The sequence below is a fragment of the Ranitomeya imitator genome, chromosome 8 (genome assembly GCF_032444005.1).
Source record: "Ranitomeya imitator isolate aRanImi1 chromosome 8, aRanImi1.pri, whole genome shotgun sequence".
NCBI lineage: Eukaryota > Metazoa > Chordata > Amphibia > Anura > Dendrobatidae > Ranitomeya > Ranitomeya imitator.
This window is the reverse complement of record NC_091289.1, coordinates 73,331,505-73,350,655: the sequence shown is the minus strand read 5'-3', so window position 1 is coordinate 73,350,655 and position 19,151 is coordinate 73,331,505. Positions and strand designations below refer to the sequence as shown.

Here is a 19,151-nt window from a genome sequence, read left to right as displayed (position 1 = left end):
GGGCTGCCGCTGGTGGCCGCAGTTGTGTCTGCCGCCGCAGTCCGATGCCGGTGGCGGTGGCGTCTCTCTACACCAAAAAAAAAACACAAAAAGAAATGCAAGATTTAGACAACAAAACTACAGAGCTCTATACAAAAAATAAAAAAAATGGCGCCATTGACAGCAAAAGTTAGGAGCCAATGGAAATTTGCATGCATTTGTAATGTATACGATATTTCAGTTCCCCTCTAATGTCCTGTATGCTGTTATAAAATTGCAATTTATGACCGTTAACTTACGGGACGGTCCGGGCTGTGGGCTGCCGCTGGTGGCCGCAGTTGTGTCTGCCGCCGCAGTCCGATGCCGGTGGCGGTGGCGTCTCTCTACACCAAAAAAAAAACACAAAAAGAAATGCAAGATTTAGACAACAAAACTACAGAGCTCTATACAAAAAATAAAAAAAATGGCGCCATTGACAGCAAAAGTTAGGAGCCAATGGAAATTTGCATGCATTTGTAATGTATACGATATTTCAGTTCCCCTCTAATGTCCTGTATGCTGTTATAAAATTGCAATTTATGACCGTTAACTTACGGGACGGTCCGGGCTGTGGGCTGCCGCTGGTGGCCGCAGTTGTGTCTGCCGCCGCAGTCCGATGCTGGTGGCGGTGGCGTCTCTCTACACCAAAAAAAAAAAAGAAACACAATTTTTAGACACCAAAACTACATGGCTACAGACCCGAAAAAAAAAAAACCTAGGCCATTGGCGGCAAGGAGTTTAATTCAATATTGCCTCGCCAAATGTAGGTACATATATAGAAGATAGGAAGCGCCGCACGGCAGCGTGCGGCTCCTGATTCCCCCCTCCTTGGCAGGGCAGGGCGCGCAGGGTTGCCAACCTCCTCGTAAAGATTTCTGGACAATGTACATAACAATAGCGGACATCCATAAAAATTAAATATTTGGGGGGGAGGAGATTCTGGAACCCATGACGTGAGCACTCTATCACGGACAACGCATTTTGCGCAGTCAAAACGGTCATGAGAACAAAGTGGCATGTCCAGGACAAGTTGGCAACCACGAGCACGAGTCTCCCAATTCCCCCCCTCCCAGTACCGTGCGTCACCCAAATACCCCATACTGGTACTTGCCTCGCCTTGTCTCCGCCAGCAACTGTGCCAGAAGAAGTGGCTGCTTATAGCGGAGATCGGCCCACTTCTTCCGCAGCTGCAGCGCACTGCGGTGGATACCAAATCTCCGCTCCATCAAACTGGCAATGCGACGCAGGACCTCATTCTTATGGAGATTGGGGTGGGCAGGGCGACTCTCCCGACCCTCGTAATCAAGGGCATCCATTTGAGCCACAAAAAAATGGACCTCAGTCTGCCCCAGCGGAGCAGATCGCTGTCTCGCCGCCATTTTAGAAATTGAGACGCACGGCAACGCCTAGCCACGCCCAGAGGACGTCCTTGACTCTGCATTGCTGCCGCGCGATCCGCATCGCTATAGCGTCTCCGTTTATGCACAGCGTCGCTGTTGTGACGCCGGCTCCAGAACTCTCTATTTGGCGTTCCTATTATTAAGCTGCAGCGTTCATCGTACTGGTTTGTTTTTCAGCGTCTTGTACAGTAATTTTTGGGTATTCATTGAGTATGGTTGTTGTGTTAACATAATGTAACTTATGTGTAGAAAATGTGAACGTAGCCATAAAATAGTATAAAAAGAAATAAACATGTGTGAACGTTACGTAACAGTATTGGATGTCTTGTGTCAGTTTAGCTAATCATATGTACTAATTAATTTGTTTGTTTTTTTTTGCTTTTTCAGGTTGCCATGTCTAGTTCAGATGTTCCTGTGCTTGTAGCGGCTGCGTTGTTGGTAGAAGCTCACAACCAGCTTGAGGCTCAAGCGCGAAAGAATCGTGCTAAGCGTCAGCGCCGCATGTGGACCAAACAGTGGCTGCAAAAGAGGAATCAATTGTCCCATATGGGCCTTATAAGGGAACTCCAGGAGAACAACCCACAAGACTTCAGGAACTACCTTCGAATGTCGGAGGATTCCTTTAGAGTGCTACTTGCAGCTGTGGATCCTTATATCAGGCGGCAAAATACAAAAATGCGAGCTGCTGTCCCTGTGGATGAGAGGCTGGCTGTCACGCTGCGGTTCCTGGCGACTGGCAGGTCTATGCAAGACTTGCATTACTGCGCAGCTATTTCCCGATCCCTGCTCACCGTCATCATCCCAGAGACATGTAAAGCAATTGTCTCTGCTTTACACCGCAGTTACATGCCTTTCCCGGAGACCACGGATGATTGGAAACAGATTTCCCAGGGATTTCACCAACAATGGCAGTTCCCTAATTGTGGTGGGGCCTTGGATGGGAAACATGTTCGCATAACCCAACCACCACACTCCGGATCTTTTTTTTTCAATTACAAGGGTTATTTTAGCGTAATTCTCATGGCCCTCGTTAATGCGAACTACGAATTTATAAGTGTTTGTTGGGATCACTGGTAGAGTATCTGATGGCGGAGTTTTGGAGCACACCGATTTTGGTGACCGCTTGAAAGAACAGAAACTGGCCTTGCCGCCCAACAGCGACACTACTGAAAACCTGAACTTTGTGTTTATCGGAGATGAGGCGTTCCCACTGCATCCCAACCTTCTGAAGCCATTCTCCCAGAAAACTCTGACACCGGAGCGGCGCATTTTTAATTACCGACTTTCCAGAGCTCGCCGCGTTGTGGAGAATGCTTTTGGAATTATGGCAAACCGATTTCGGGTTTTCCACACTGCACTAAATATGAAACTAACGTCTATTGACTCTGTGGTGCTTGCCTGTTGCATCCTGCACAACTTTCTCCGCCGCCGTGATGGCACTGCATACAGCCCTCCACAGTATGTTGACTCTGTTGACCCTGCAAACGGAGATATAACCCAGGGAGAATGGCGTCTAGATGAGCACAGGGTTTCTGACTTGGAAAGTCTGGGATCCGGAAGGAACTCTGATGATGCGATGATCTGCAGGGAGAAGTATTGTAACTTTTTCAATGGGCCAGGGGCTGTCCCATGGCAGCATCTTCAGCAGTAACATAACTGTTGTCATTACTTGTCATAACTTTTATCATGTACATGTGCAGTGTACCATTTTGTTGAAGACCCATTAAAGTCATTTTATTTTTCAATGTCTACATGAAGATATATCTATCTATTCACAGTACTCAACTTCTGTATCAAACATAGGAATAAATATATCTATCGAAACAACATATTCTAGTTCTGTATCAGACATATGAATATTGGGAGTCCGCAGTATCGTCACACTCCCTATGTGTCTCACCCCTGCCATTCCATGTGTATCCCTCTCCCCATCACACTCCCTATGTGTCTCACCCCTGCCATTCCATGTGTATCCCTCTCCCCATCACACTCCCTATGTGTCTCACCCCTGCCATTCCATGTGTATCCCTCTCCCCATCACACTCCCTATGTGTCTCACCCCTGCCATTCCATGTGTATCCCTCTCCCCATCACACTCCCTATGTGTCACACCCCTGCTATATATATATATATATATATATATATATATATTCAATCATACATGTGACACAGTAAACAATAAATCAAAATATAATTTTTCATGTAAAGCTTGTAAAGTTTATTAACATCTTACAACCGTAACTTGTGAAAAATGTGGCTCACTAACCAAAAGGTTAAAAAAAAAAAAAAGGGGAAGGCATAAAGTACTTATGAAACGGAAGTCTATTGCTTTCTGTCCAAGAACACTACAGCTGCTGATAGTAGTTGTCCATCTCGTTGTACGGCTGTGTGGCCGTAGAAGGTCCTTGTAAATAGTCACCAAAAGAAGGGGGTGGAGGTGGTGTACGGAACCGCAAATGAGGTGGGGCCGGTCTGCGGACAGGAGTGCTGTGCATGGGCTCCTGCTGGGGCCCCCAATAAAGCTGGCCACTGGGCTGATGGTCGCCGATGGTCATCATTGAAGTGTCACTCAGTCTGCCAGCGGCTGCCGCGTTCAACACCTCAAGTATCAATCTCTCCGCGTTGCTTCGCTGGGTAATGTCAAGACTGTTTAACCGTTCCCCTACGAAGGTTGGAAATCGGAGAGCCGGGTTGTGGCATGCTGGATCATTATCTTGTTGGCCAGTGCCAGGAGATCCACCGGTTGACCCGCAGTTGCCTTTCTTTTGCGAGATGGCTGCTTTTGACGTGTCTGCTCCTCAACACACGGGCTTGAGGAGGAATGAGGGGTATCACTATCGGTCCCTTCCAGTGTATCGAGCTGTTCAGGAGGCACCTGCGAGTACAGGAAAAAAAATAAAAAGTTAATAACATACAAACAAATCAGCCCCAGAGAGCCCCCACCTGCCCAACACCTCTATGCCCGTGCGTGGGAAGCAATGAGGAACAGTTATTATCTAGGTAGCAAACCACAGGGGTTACAGAGCTTAACTACTTTTTCTGGCTATACTGCACGATTGTGCGGAAGACAAAAAATTTACATGTATAGTAGACTTTTGCAATAACACAGCATTTTAAGGTTGGGAAGGACTGTTTGGACATCTGAATAGGAAGTGGAAACTGTTATTATCTGGTGGATTAAACATGAAAAATGTGAATTATTATAATTGGAAACCGTGCAGTCTCACATACATATAAGACACACGGCATGCTACAAGCAGGGAAGCTACGGGGTACTTACATGCTCGTCAGGAGACTCTTCAACTGATGGCGCACAAAGACTTATCACAGTCTGGGCCAGGCGAGGGATTTCCTGGTCCCGTGTGAACGCCAGCAGGTCAAAGTACCATAACTTGGGCACATACACGTCGTCGGCTCCGGCCCCAGACTTCTTGGACTTTTCAACCTTGTTCAGCTCTTTTTTGAAGACTGTGCGGAGAGCCTGTATCTTCTTACGCACAATGGTTTCATCCACAGATTCTGTGGGATGATGCTCTTTGTGGAGGGCCACTAGCTTCTCGTATGCAGCTCTCTTCATGTTGCGGTTGCTATAATCCGCAGACTTTATTTTCCATAAGCAGGGCAGGGAGCGGTACATATCAATGAGTGCCCGCACAAATTCGTTGTCATTGGCAGACATCTGAAATAAAGAAATAGCAATAAGAAATTGAACGCTCAAAATGGCTGCCAACAAGCGCAACAGCGCAATTGTTTAAAAAGTTGCAAGCTCAAATGGATCTCTGCAGAGATCTCGTATACATCACTCTACAATACACATAAATTACCATTGCTGCATGGCGGATGAAACAATCAGCACAAAAATATAACGTACCGTTGATACTCTTATAGGATTCAAAATGAAGACGTTGCAGAGTTCTGGATAGCACTGTTGAGGGACACAGAACGAAGACGTTGCAGAGTTCTGGATTGCAAAATAGGACGCACAGGTAGCGGAGGACGCAAAAGTGATTCCAAAGGCAGGACTGTATAGAGTTGCGGTTTATATTTCGGAACGCAGCTACAGATGATCCCGCTGTGGCCAATCAGCGTTCACAGGAAGACGGTGTCATAGCCAGTCATTGCAGGCCTTTTTTAATTATTGTAATGTATTCGTTTATAATTATAGAGCCCTCTTAATAAAGCCCATTAATGTACATGACACCTCCCAGGCCGTCACCTTTTGTAATGAAAAGCGTCACCTTTCTAATTTAATTAAATGTTTTGGAAAAGCACTCTTTTTGTAATGTATAAAAAGGTGTTTCGTTTTGGTATGTACTTGTTTATGTTATGTCACGATAGCATCTCCTTAAAATGAAATCCTATTAAAAGGCGTCCCGTTTTATAATGTCAGTATTGTATGGCGTCACCTTTTTTATGTGATGTACGTTATAGCGTCTCCTTTTTAATCAAAATTGAAAAGAAAAGACGTCACCTAATGTAAAAGGCGGGTCGATTTGCCATTTTGCCACCTCCCTTGCCATCACGACTGAGGGTGTCTCCTTTTGTAATGTTAAACGCCTACCTGGCTAGAACGAGACGCTGCGACGCCCCCCTTTGATCGTTGCTGGCGTCGTTGTTTTTACTGTCAAACATGACGATACAAGCCGACCTAACGACCAAATAAAGTTCTGGACCTCTAGCCCCGACCAACGATATCACAGCGGGATCCAGATCGCTGCTGCGTGTCTAACACAACGATATCGTTATTTAGAACGCTGCAACGTCACGGATCGCTATCGTTACGAAGTTGGTTAGTGTGAAGGTACCTTAAGGCGAATCACACATGCTGATGTCCTGCACACTGTGTTTTTTAGAGAAAGAAAGCCACCTCTAGATAGAAAAATAAAGTCTGTGCACTATGCAAGGAAATACTCCCTAGGCTATACAGCAAGAAAATCTGCCAACCTTGCATTGATAAAACGGTGACAGAAGAATCCTCTTCCCTATTGCAAAATATTAAGACGATTATACGGGAAGAAGTCAAATGAACTGTAAAAGAGCAGTAAAAACATCATACTACAAAGGGAACTCCTCCCCCTCCCCCAAGTATACAAGGGTCTGACATAGATTCAGGGGAAGAATCGGGAGAATAAATCCCTTCTGATGCCTCAGACCTGGACTCCTCGGACGAGGAGTTTGGCCACCCTTATTTTCAATCCGAAGATATTGGGAAGCTGCTAAAACTGGTTAGGGCGACTATGGGAGTAGAAACCCCCAGGGAGCCGAGGTCAGTTCAGGACACTATGTTCAGCAACTTGGAGGGGAAGAAGCGTACATTTTTTCCCTTCCATGATAATATAATGAATTTAATCAAGAGAGAGTGGAAGAAACCCAATAAAAAGATATCTATCCCTCAGGCGTTGAAACGTAAATACCCCTTTGATGAAGAGGTCTGTGAAAAGTGGGGAAAAAGCTCCTAAATTGGATGCAGCCATTGCCAGTACCTCTAACGAAGTAGCATTACCATTTGAGGACATGGGAGCCCTAAAAGATCCCCTTGACAAGAAAGCAGATGCCTTTCTAAAATCGGCTTGGGAGGCAGCGACATGGTCGTTTAAATGCGGGGTGGCTGCCACTTGCACAGCACGTGCTATGGTCAAGTGGTTAGAGGAACTAAGTGACCAGATTAAAAACAAATGCCAGAGAGAGAGGCTACTTGAAGCGTTACCCTCACTACAGGGTTCTGCAAGATTCCTGGCAGATGCTTCAATTGATTCTGTCAGAGGTGCTGCACGTGCATGTGTGTTATCCAATTCAGGACGTAGAGCATTGTGGCTAAAAAATTGGACTGCTGATTTCCAATCGAGAGTAAAACTCTGTGCAGTACCCTGTGAAGGGCAATATCTCTTTGGGAAAGCCCTAGATGAAATCCTAGAGAAAGCATCAGACAAGAAGAAACGGTTTCCACCGCCCTCCTTTCCTAGGCACCGATGGGAAACCTCCTGTTCGTCCTTTCGTGGATCCGGATATAGAGAAGGCCGCGGCCAGTCAGATGACAGATCTGTTCGGGGCAGACCCTGGAAAGAGAGGGGATTCCTTTTCAATAAGCCTCCCCCCAAGTCTGATCCAAAACACCAGTGACGCCAAAATCCCAGTGGGGGGAAGACTCCGATGGTTTCTCCACCACTGGGCAGCGCTACCAGCTTCTCAATGGGTAACCAGCTTATTGTCAGAGTGTCTAAGGTTCAAGTTCTCCAGCCCCCCGCCAAATCGCATAATAATGACCCGGGTGGCCGAAAAAAATCAGGCCACACTAGAGAGAGAGGTTCATCTCCATATGCAAAAAGAGGTTTTAATAAAAGTACCCCACCAGGAGAAAGGGAAGGGGTTCTACAGAACCTTGTTCCTAAAACCAAAACCAGACGGCTCACTGAGGGCAATATTCAACCTGAAGGCACTAAACCAGTATATTCAAGTGGAGAGTTTCAAAATGGAAACTCTAAAAACGGCAGTAAAAGTACTCAACCCAAACTGTTACATGGCAATAATAGATCTAATAGATGCTTATTACCATGTGCCAATTGCTGGCCAACATCAACAATATCTGAGATTAGTGATAAACATCGCCAAAACTCCCACCCACCTACAATATCAATGCCTTCCCTTCGGGGTAGCTATAGCTCCCCGTATATTTGCAAAAATTATTGCCGAAGTAGCGTCGTTCATCAGGAAGGAAGACATAATGCTGGTACCTTATTTGGACGATTTTCTGGTAATAGCAAACAACAGAGAAAATTGTGAAAAAACAGTCACAAGAGTAGTGGAGATACTGACCGAATTAGGCTGGATCATAAACCTAAAGAAATCAAGACTGATCCCAACTCAAACTCAAGAATTCCTAGGGATCCTATTAGATTCAGTCAAACAGGAGTGTGTCCTCCCACAGAGAAAAATTCAAGCTATTCAACAGAAAATACAACTGTTCCAACTACGAAGGGCCATTTTACTACGGGAAGCAATGTCTCTCTTAGGGGTTCTAACGGCAACAATTCCAGCGACCCGGTGGGCACAAAGCCACACAGGAGAATTGCAATGGCAGATACTAACCGAACAAATGGAAAATCCATACAATCTGAATCGCCGAATTCTTCTATCACCAACAGTTCAAGACTCACTAGAATGGTGGCTAAAAACGGAAAATCTAAGCAACGCAGTGCCTTGGTCAGTATAGAATCCAGTAGTCCTAACTACCGATGCGAGCCCGTGGGGGTGGGGAGCGCACTTGGAAGATCAAGTCCTACAGGGTCAATGGAGAGCCCCAATGAGAACAGCGTCCTCCAACCTAAAAGAACTGTCGGCGGTGAGGCAAGCACTTCTTCATATAGGAGAGAAGATACGAGGAAGACATGTGGTGGTGTTGTCCGACAACAACACGACGATAGCCTATATAAATCGACAAGGGGGCACAAGATTAGCATCCCTTATGGCAGAGGCAAAAGAGCTGTTCATATGGGCCGAGAACAACCTGCTATCCTTAACAGGAACATACTTAAAAGGGTCAGAGAATCAGGTAGCCGATTTCTTAAGCCGTCACATGTTACATCAAGGGGAGTGGTCCCTGAATCAAGAAATATTTGGGAAAATCTGTGCCAGCTGGGGCGTCCCCGAAATAGACTTGTTTGCCACAAAAGAAAATCGGAAGGTGAAGAAGTTCTATTCTCTGAACCCAAGAGAACACCCAGAGGGAGTGGATGCGTTTCTGCACTGGTGGAACTTTCATCTAGCATATGCATTTCCCCCGATACCATTAATCCTGACAGTCCTCAAGAAAATCCGGGAAGACAAGACACAAGTAGTCCTTATAGCTCCCTTTTGGCCAAAAGGGGCGTGGTTCACGTGGCTCAGATGCATGTCTATCTCGGACCCGTGAATCCTTCCGGATACACCGGATCTCCTACACCAGGGACCAGTACAACACCCTCAAGTACACAGGCTACATCTCACCGCCTGGAACTTGAAAGGGGGCTTCTGTTAGCAAAAGGATTCTCAAACCCTTTGGTGACCACATTGCTCGCTAGCAGGAAAAAGGTCACGTTAGAAAAATACCAGAGAATATGGCAGAAATTCCTGGAATTCTCGGGGCGACAATTGTCCTAGTCGAGACAAGAAATCCCGGTAAAAGAAATTCTTGAATTTCTTCAGAAAGGGTTAGAAGGGGGACTATCTACTAGCACCTTAAAAGTGCAAGTCTCCGCCATGGGTGCGTTGTTTGATCAAAAACTTGCTGACCACCCTTGGGTCTATAGGTTCATCCGAGCCTCTTTTACATCCAGACCCTCAAAATTATTACCTAAGGTGGCTCCCTGGGATCTAAAGCTAGTTTTAAATGCCCTCACTGTTTCCCCCTTTGAGCCTCTCTGTTCCATTTCAATAAAGGCCTTAACCCTAAAAACGGTCCTCCTGGTTGCCCTAACTTCAGCTTGACGTACCTGCAAGCTGCAAGCTATTTCGGTAAACACCGTTACACAACCTTTCAGGATGACAAAGTGATTTTTAAAACTGACCCGGCCTTCCTTCCAAAGGTCAACTCAAAATTCCATAGAGACCAGGAAATAATTTTGCCCTCTTTTTGTCCTCAATCGAAATCCCAGGGAGAACAAACCTTCCATTGTCTCGATGTCAGACATTGTCTGCTTCAATACATAGAAGCCACAAAATCTTGGCATCAGTCATCAGCCCTTTTTGTCGCCTTCCAGGGGGCAAACGGGGAAAAAGGCCTCAAAGGCAACTATTGCACGGTGGTTACGTACGGCTATTTCACTTTCATACTCCTCTTCTGGCCAAGTTCCCACTCCACGCGTGCTATTGCCACATCCTGGGCAGAAAGGGCAAATGCTTCGGTGGAACAGATTTGTAGAACGGCAGTATGGTCCTCACCATCCACCTTCTTCCAACATTATAGGCTAGACCAGTGGTCCCCAACTCCAGGCCTCGAGGGCCGCCAACAGTGCAGGTTTTCAGGATTTCCTTAGTATTGAACAGGGGTTGGAATCATCACCTGTGCAGATGATCACATTACCACCGATGCAATACTAAAGAAATCCTGAAAACCTGCACTGTTGGCGGCCCTCGAGGCCTGGAGTTGGGGACCCCTGGGCTAGACTTAGGTCTATCAAACTTGTCTTTCGGGAAAAAGGTACTATCTGTTGTTGTCCCACCCTAGGAGTCTTTCTATTTTTTTCTCTCACGTACGGCGCTGTCATGGTGAAGGGAAAAAATGATAATTACTTACGGGTAATTTGATTTTCCAGAACCATGACAGCACCGCATTAATTCCCGCCCTATCTTGGTGATGGTTGTGTGATGCACACACACACACACAAAAAAAAAATATCTATCTATCTATCTATCTATCTATCTATCTATATATATATATATATATTGTATGTGTATATATAAAGAGATATACATAGATAGAAACTAATAACGAGCTGTACAAATGAATATTATATACGAGTGTGTACTAACAAGGCGGTCATCTTCCATACTCTGAAACAAACTGAGGAGAGAGGTGCCGCCCCATTCTTTTATCTCTGCTGCAGGTTTCCTGTTCCTGGGGGCGGATGCCATCTTTCACGTACGGTGCTGTCACGGTTCTGGAAAATCAAATTACCCGTAAGTAATTATCATTTTTCTTTTCCGTCCACATCTAGGGAGGTTAACCACAGTGCCATGGGCTTTAAACTTCTTGATGACATTGCGCACTGTAGACACAGGAACATTCAGGTCTTTGGAGATGGACTTGTAGCCTTGAGATTGCTCATGGTTCCTCAAAATTTGGTTTCTCAAGTCCTCAGACAGTTCTTTGGTCTCCTTTCTTTTCTCCATGCTCAATGTGGTACACCCAAGGACACCGGACAGAGGTTGAGTCAACTTTAATCCATGTCAACTGGCTGCAAGTGTGATTTAGTTATTGCCAACACCTGTTAGGTGCCACAGGTAAGTTACCGGTGCTGTTAATTACACAAATTAGAGAAGCATCACATGATTTTTCGAACAGTACCAATACTTTTGTTCACCTTTTCATGTTTGGTGTGGAAATATATCCAATTTGGCTATAGGACAATTCTTTTTGTGTTTTTTCATTTAAGACAAATTAAATGAAGATAATAATAACAAAGAATGTGTTTGCAATCATTTTCAGGAAGAAAGTGAGTATTATCTGACAGAATTGCAGGGGTGTCAATACTTTTGGCCACAACTGTACAGACTCACCCCAGTGAAGCTATTTGCCAAGGTAACGGCTGAAGAGGAGGAGACAGAGGCACAGGCTGAGGAATAGATCGGTCCGATCTCTTATCCTTGGTGTTCCTTGTGGAGAACCTGCTTTGTTTGGAGCGTCCGCTGCTTGTACGGCTGCCAGGTGTAATTGCAGTGACTTCTAGTGAAGACATCGCAGGGTCCTGAAGAGATGCCATATGACATTCCTGTTGCACCTGTAAGTGTTCGTCACTTCCGGGTCGCGGCCATGTTGTGTGGGCCTGCGCATCCACCGGTGTCAGCGCAGGCGCCGTCTATCCTTCCGCTTCACCCCGGAAGTTCTAGCTTTACTTCCAGGGGAAAATACACTGGGGCCCCACGCTGCTTGTGCGCCCGCCGAGGACAGTGCAACGACACTCTTACCCGAGCGCTTTGCTCCCCGTAGGCCACCTGGATGGATCTCCGTGAGCCAGGCGACTCCTTGTACCTGTCCTCATGGCACCTGCCAGCAGAGGAGAGAAGCTGGCACCAGGACCCCCGACGCTGCTTCCAGCTCTGGATCCCTTGCCGTCCTCAAGGTAAACTGCACATCCAGGCTAGGCATCCTCCTCTCCATGAGTTCCCGTAGGAACAGGAATGTGGGAGCGAGGGGGACCGCCCCTTTTATCTCTCCATAGGGTTTCCTGTTCCTAAGGGCGGACCCGCTCTCTCAAGTGGGTGCTGTCGTGGCGAAGAGAAAATACATACTTTTTTTTATGTTATTATTAGTTTCCTAACTAAGGGGGTGATAGAGGGGGGTTATTTACAATTTTTTTGTATTTTGATCACTGTGATAGGATCTCACAGTGACCAAAATAAAACAAGAGGAAGACTCTTCCTCTGCCGGCCGGCAGATCACGGCGGGCGCACTGCACATGTGCCCGCCATTTTCTTCCCGGAGGAAGAAGCTGCAGCCAGGAGGGGACGCAGGAGGACCCAGGGACACCGGTAAGTATAACAGGGTCTCTGATCCCCCAATTTCGCTGTCCTCGGATGTGCGATCACAGAGAATGACGCCGCTTTTTTTTTTAATTACCGGCGATCGCAAAACAGGTGTTGGTAAAAACCAACCCCGATCATGTTCTTTGGGGTCTCGGCTACCCCCGGCAGCCAAGACCCAGAAGATCTGCCGGGTCACAACGCATGCGCCTGCCATTTTTTCCCTGGAAAAAAATGGCGGCGCCCATCTGGATCCACGAGAAGCATCGGGGGAGATGGGTGAGTATCGGGGGGGTCTATAGGGGGGGTCTATAGGGGTCTTTAAAACTTTATCCATGAGAAAAATAATAAAGTTATCTGCGGTAATTAGGTTTGAATAGCTGGAGCAGGGCGATGTTGTGTCCAATCTGTAATACCTACGTATATTAGTTAAAACTGTTAGAGACATGCGCAGTAATATCAGTGGCAACAGAACTATAACATTGAACTATGGTGATGTGTTACTCTGCTTCTCTACTCATAAGCCCTTTGGTCTAATGAGAGGGTTATTTAAATACCCCTTTCTCTGTGAAACTTACACCTACAAACAGGCTGCCTTTGATTTCTGAGGTCTTGAATCTTCTGACACTGATGGTCCCATTTGCCTCCTGATGAACTCTTACCATGGGAGGGAAAAACATCGAGGCTGTTGCAACATCTTTAATGAAAAATAAAAAAAACATTTTGAATCATTCATTATATTTGACATGGTGTTTCGTCTGGGTATAGTGCAATAAGTGGTGTGATAGTGGTCTGACTTTTGAGAACCCTTCCTACCAGGGGCACTGCTATCATTAAAGGGAACCTGTCACCTGAATTCGGCGGGACTGGTTTTGGGTCATATGGGCGGAGTTTTCAGGTGTTTGATTCACCCTTTCCTTACCCGCTGGCTGCATGCTGGCCGAAATATTGGATTGAAGTTCATTCTCTGTCCTCCATAGTACACGCCTGCGCAAGGTAAGATTACTTTGCGCAGGTGTGTACTACGGAGGACAGAGAATGAACTTCAATCCAATATTGCAGCCAGCATGCAGCCAGCAGGTAAGGAAAGGGTGAATCAAACACCCGAAAACTCCGCCCATATGACCCAAAACCATTCCCGCCAAATTCAGGTGACAGGTTCCCTTTAAGCAAGTTGAATACTTTGCCTCAGGTGGCGGAGCATCCTTAAAGACAGAGAGCGGCAGTCAGAACACGTGGTGCCAACTCTCCCCGTAATCCCTGCTCTGACACTTGCTGACAGTGCAGTGTCACAACAACCTAACGTGCGGCGTGCCCGACAGGTGCCTGTTACTTACCCGGGGCGATGTGTCTCCTGACCTGCTGGGTCACACACATTCCTGGGTGTCGGACTAGTTGCGGAGCAGTAACCGGCAGTAACTGTAAAAAACATCACCCGCCCCCACATGCTGCTGCTGCACAGCTCTGTCACAGTTCACAGCTTCCCTCCATCAGACTGTCATAAGTAGATAAGCTATGTGAACCAGCTGGGATTTCAGATCTGAAAGCAGTAAGGAAGTGGGATATAGCAGAGTTGGTGTGTGCTACCCTATGTGGATGAGCTGAGGTTGTCAGATATGGTCTTCCTAAGACTTATTTGTACTGATTTTACTATGTGGGAGGGGGGCGCCGTTTTGCATTTCGCCTCAGGCAGCAGAGGCTAGGTTCACCCCTGCTTCCTACAACTTACATGGTATTTGGCCATAGGTTGGAAAATGGCAGGTGTCATGTGGTAATAAAACTAAAACATTGCTGCTAAATACCATATCACACTATCCGGCATTTGGCACTTTAGTGCATAGTGCAATTCCATAGCCAGGTGACTCTGGCTTTCTTGGATCAGCTAGTCTGGTATATCCTTTAAAAAAAAAAGAGGTTTACAGGGTAATTCTAGGGGTAGTGACCGTTGAGCGGGGCGCCAATTTGTGTTCACTGTAGGGTGCCAACCTCCACAGTTAGGTAGGGATGCATTAGGGATTATCAGGGTTAATTAGGGTTATTTTTGTGGTTTCTATAGAATACTATTGTATTGATTGTTTTTTTCTGGTCCGGTAAGGCGTATTATATACTGCTCAAAAAAATAAATTGAACACTAAAATCCCACATCCTAGATATCACTAAATGAAATATTTGAGCTGTAAATCTTTATTCATTACATAGTGGAATGTGTTGAGAACAATAAAACCTAAAAATTATCAACGTAAATCACAACTAATATCCCACGGAGGTCTGGAGTTGGATTGATGCTCAAAATCAAAGTGGACAATCAAGTTAAAGGCTGATCCAACTTCAGTGGAAATTCCTCAAGACAAGGAAATGATGCTCAGTAGTGTGTGGCCTCCACGTGCCTCTATGATAGTGGTCCCCAACTCCAGGCCTCGAGGGCCGCCAACAGTGCAGGTTTTCAGGATTTCCTTAGTATTGCACAGGGGTTGGAATCATCACCTGTGCAGATGATCACATTACCACCGATGCAATGCTAAAGAAATCCTGAAAACCTGCACTGTTGGCAGCCCTCGAGGCCTGGAGTTGGGGACCCCTGCTCTATGATCTTCCTACAATGCCTGGGCATGCTTCTGATGAGGCGGCGGATGATCTCCTGAGGAATCTCCTCCCAGACCTGGACTAAAGCATCCGCCAACTCCTGGGCAGTCTGTGGTGCAACATGATGGTGGATGGTGCGAGACATAATGTCGCAGATGTGTTCAATCGGATTCAGGTCTGGGGAACAGGCGGGCCAGTCCATAGCTTCAATGCCTTCATCTTGCAGGAGCTGCTGACACACTACAGTCACATGAGCTCTGGTATTGTCCTGCATTAGGAGGAACCCAGGGCCAACCGCACCAGCATATGGTCTCACAAGGGGTCTGAGGATCTCATATCGGGACCTAATGGCAGTCAGGCTGCCTCTGGCGAGCACATGGGGGGCTGTGTGGCTCTCCAATGAAATGCCACCCCACACCATTACTGACCCACTGCCAAACCGGTCATGCTGAAGGATGCTGCAGGCAGCAGATCACTCTCAACAGTGTTTTCCAGACTCTAACATCTGTCACATGTGCTCAGTGTGATCCTGCTTTCATATGTGAGGAGCACAGGGCGCCAGTGGCGAATTTGCCAATCCTTGTGTTCTGTGGCAAATGCCAAGCATCCAGCACGGTGTTGGGCTGTGAGCACAACCCACATCTGTGTTTGTGCAGACACATGCACATTTGTGGCCTGCTGGAGGTAATTTTGCAGGCTCTGGCAGTGCTCTTCCTTGCACAAAGGCTGAGGTAGCGGTCCTGCTGCTGGGTTGTTGCCCTCCTACGGCCCCCTCCACGTCTCCTTGTGTACTGGCCTGTCTCCTGGTAGCGCCTCCAGCCTCTGGATACTACGCTGACAGACACAGCAAACCTTGCCACAGCTCGCATTGATGTGCCATTCTGGATGAGCTGCACTACCTGAGCGACTTGTGTGGGTTGTAGAGTCTGATTAAAAAGGTCAGTTGAACGACTTAATTTGTTGAAGGGTATGTGCACACGCTGCGGATTTTGCTGTGGGTCCGCAGCTGTTTCCCATGCGTTTACAGTATAATGTAAACCGATGGTAAACGAAATCTGCAGTACACATGCTGCGGAAAAAAACGCGCGGAAACGCAGCAGTTTACATTCCGCAGCATGTCAATTCTTTGTGCGGATTCTGCTGCAGTTTTACACCTGCTCCAATAGAAAACTGCAGGTGTAAAACCGTAGTGAAAACCGCGATAAATCCGCAGTAAAAACCGCAGCGATTTTGCACTGCGGATTTTTCAAATCTGCTGCTAAAAAATCCGCAGCCCTCACAGATACGTGTGCACATACCCTAAGACTAGTTCATATTGTATTTTATAGCTTGATTTAACTACAGGACTATTCTTTTTAAAAACTTGAAAAAGGACTTGTCTAGTGATGTAATAAAAAATGTACATGTATGTTTAAAATGGTGTTAAAAATATTGATTCTTTTAATTTAGTATTTAAGATGTATGATTAGGATGAGACTCTATTTGGAATATTGCACTTTGAAATATGATCCCAAGGAGATTCCAAATTGAATCCCTGAACAAATGTAACCATCAAAATGTAGAATTTGATGGCTCAAAAACAAAATATCAACAGTCTTGTGACATATTAAATTAAAGCCTGAACAAAATTGTGCCTCTCCCATCTCTTTATCTTAATTCTAGCCTGAGATATGATAAAAAAGGTAAAGTCCAAGCCAAAAATTCAGGCTTTCCAAATTTTAGAAATCTATAAAAGAAAATTAAGTAATAAAGATATAAATTCAAAACTTATTTATAATTCACTAAAGTAGCACTTCAAATAAAATTTAAAAAAAACACACCAAAGAACATAAATATCCTAAGATGACAAGCGCAAAAAAAAAAAAAAAAAAAACAGATTTGGATAACTTGGAATGGAATGACCCTTATCTGAAGTTAGACGATTACATTTATTATATGATTACACTCCCGGACACAACATTATGCTGCAAGGGGGGAACCTGATTATACTTTAGGGAGGCGTCATTTTACAATAATAGGTGTATGTGCCATGTATATAATTGTGACGGTTCAAGGAGTGAAAAACAGAAAGTGGACCCTCAAGATAGTGACGACGAACCCCTCACGGACGAGCTGACCAGATAGACCGCCCCCTATACAGGGAGCGTTATGGGCAGGCCCGTAAGGGATTATCGCCACGGAAGCTGGAGGACCGGGACGGGAGAAGACCAGGGAGTAGCGGAGAGGGTAGAAACACAGGAAAGGCGAGTAGCGCAGAGACACAGAGCCGGTGGGGAAGACAGGGACAAAAGGATAGCGGGAACAGTGTAGCAACATTGACGCTGCCGAAGCACTGCAGAGGCATGGGAACTGACGGAGACACTTTAGCGGTACAGGAACTGACAGGAACACTGCAGAGACACAAGGACAGAAGAGAAGCTGCAGAGGCACGGGACCTGGCAAGGTAAAGCCGAAACACAGAGGCTGGCAGGGTACTGAAAGACAAGAAAAAACCCGAAGTCAGAGAGTAACCAACACAGAGACCAAGGGCAGCCGGGAGCACTTGAAGATACAAATGATCATCAGGCAGAGGGGCGGACGGAAGCAGATTACATACCAGCGCGGCGTAGCACTTCCGGGTGAAGGTCCTCCAAGACGATAGAGAGGATGGGAAGAAGCGCCAGCAAGAAGGTCTAGAAGTGCGCGAGCGCAGTGCTGAACCTGGCGTGCGCGCGTGCCCGACGGATAGCAGAGGGTGGAAGCGAGCGCTGAGAAGGAGACGCTGCAGGAGAGGAGACGCGCCGGTACGCCGAGGACAGGTAAGTATGACAGGGCGGAGGCGGCAGCAGCGGCATGATAATAATTCATATGTGCTACACCTCTTGATTAAAGTGATACCCCCTTTACTCCAAGAACAAACACATAGAAGTGCGTCTCACAAAATTAGATTATCAAAAAGCATTAAGCTACTTACTGGTAGCGGCATTTTTCGGAGGCCCATGACAGCACTACGAGAGAGGGGATCCGCCCTTAAGGAACAGGAAACCTACAGATACAAAAGGGCGGCACCTCTCCCATGCATCAGTTGTATTTCAGAGCCTGAGAGGACTACCGCGGTTAGTGGTACACAAATATACATTTTGAAACAAAAATAATCTATTATATTGAAACCAGACACCATATGTGAGATCTACATATTACACTATATATAGATAAATATGACACATAAACATGGTAGTCAGAAAAATCTTAAAGCATCATAAATATACTTTATATATATATATATATATATATATATATATATATATATACACCATGTAATCTACAAAGGGATTTGTAGAGCCTATCACCAATTACTACATAGACAACGATACAAAAGATGATCAAAAGGCCAGAATCAACTCATAAAACCACAATTTTTATTGAAAAACATCATTAAAAACATATTGCCAAGGTGTACAAAAAGAGAGACAAAACACTCCATAAATCACAATCACCCATAAACACGCACAGCCACGGGTAATAAAGTTATACACAGATCTATCTGCTATGCCTTGGGAAATGGCTATTAGTACAAGTCAGTAATCCATATACTCATTCCCATAACAGGGCACTACATATAAATCTATAATTAGCCAGGACGTATGTCCCAAAGTATATGCTTCCTATATGGTACACACTATAACATATGTCCCAGGCATAGGCACATCCACCACACACAATATATATCACATTCGGCCAAAAGGCCACAAAATGTAGGCAGCCATATCCATAATTACCTTAGTAGAGGAGTGGGGAGTGTGACTCTAATACCCATTGGCTGGTCTGGTCTAAGGACTACTCTGTCTGACAAGATTTCTGTGTATGGAGGAGCTCTGGAAAGCGCCTGGATATCCCCTATCCTGCGAGCTGAGGTTATGGCAATCAAGAAGGCTGTCTTAAGTGTCAACATTT

General features: G+C 45.8%; 1 protein-coding gene across 1 annotated transcript in view; it reads left to right on the top strand.

The window, feature by feature from the left end:
- Window positions 1–3,167, top strand: part of LOC138647811 (uncharacterized) — a 60,495-nt gene extending 57,328 nt beyond the window's left edge. Inside the window, exon 2 of the mRNA XM_069737079.1 lies at window positions 1,806–3,167. Within this exon, the coding sequence (XP_069593180.1) occupies window positions 1,806–2,495 (690 nt within the window). The 3' untranslated portion in view covers window positions 2,496–3,167. The remainder of the gene's footprint in view (window positions 1–1,805) is intronic.
- The last annotated feature ends 15,984 nt before the right edge of the window (window positions 3,168–19,151 follow it).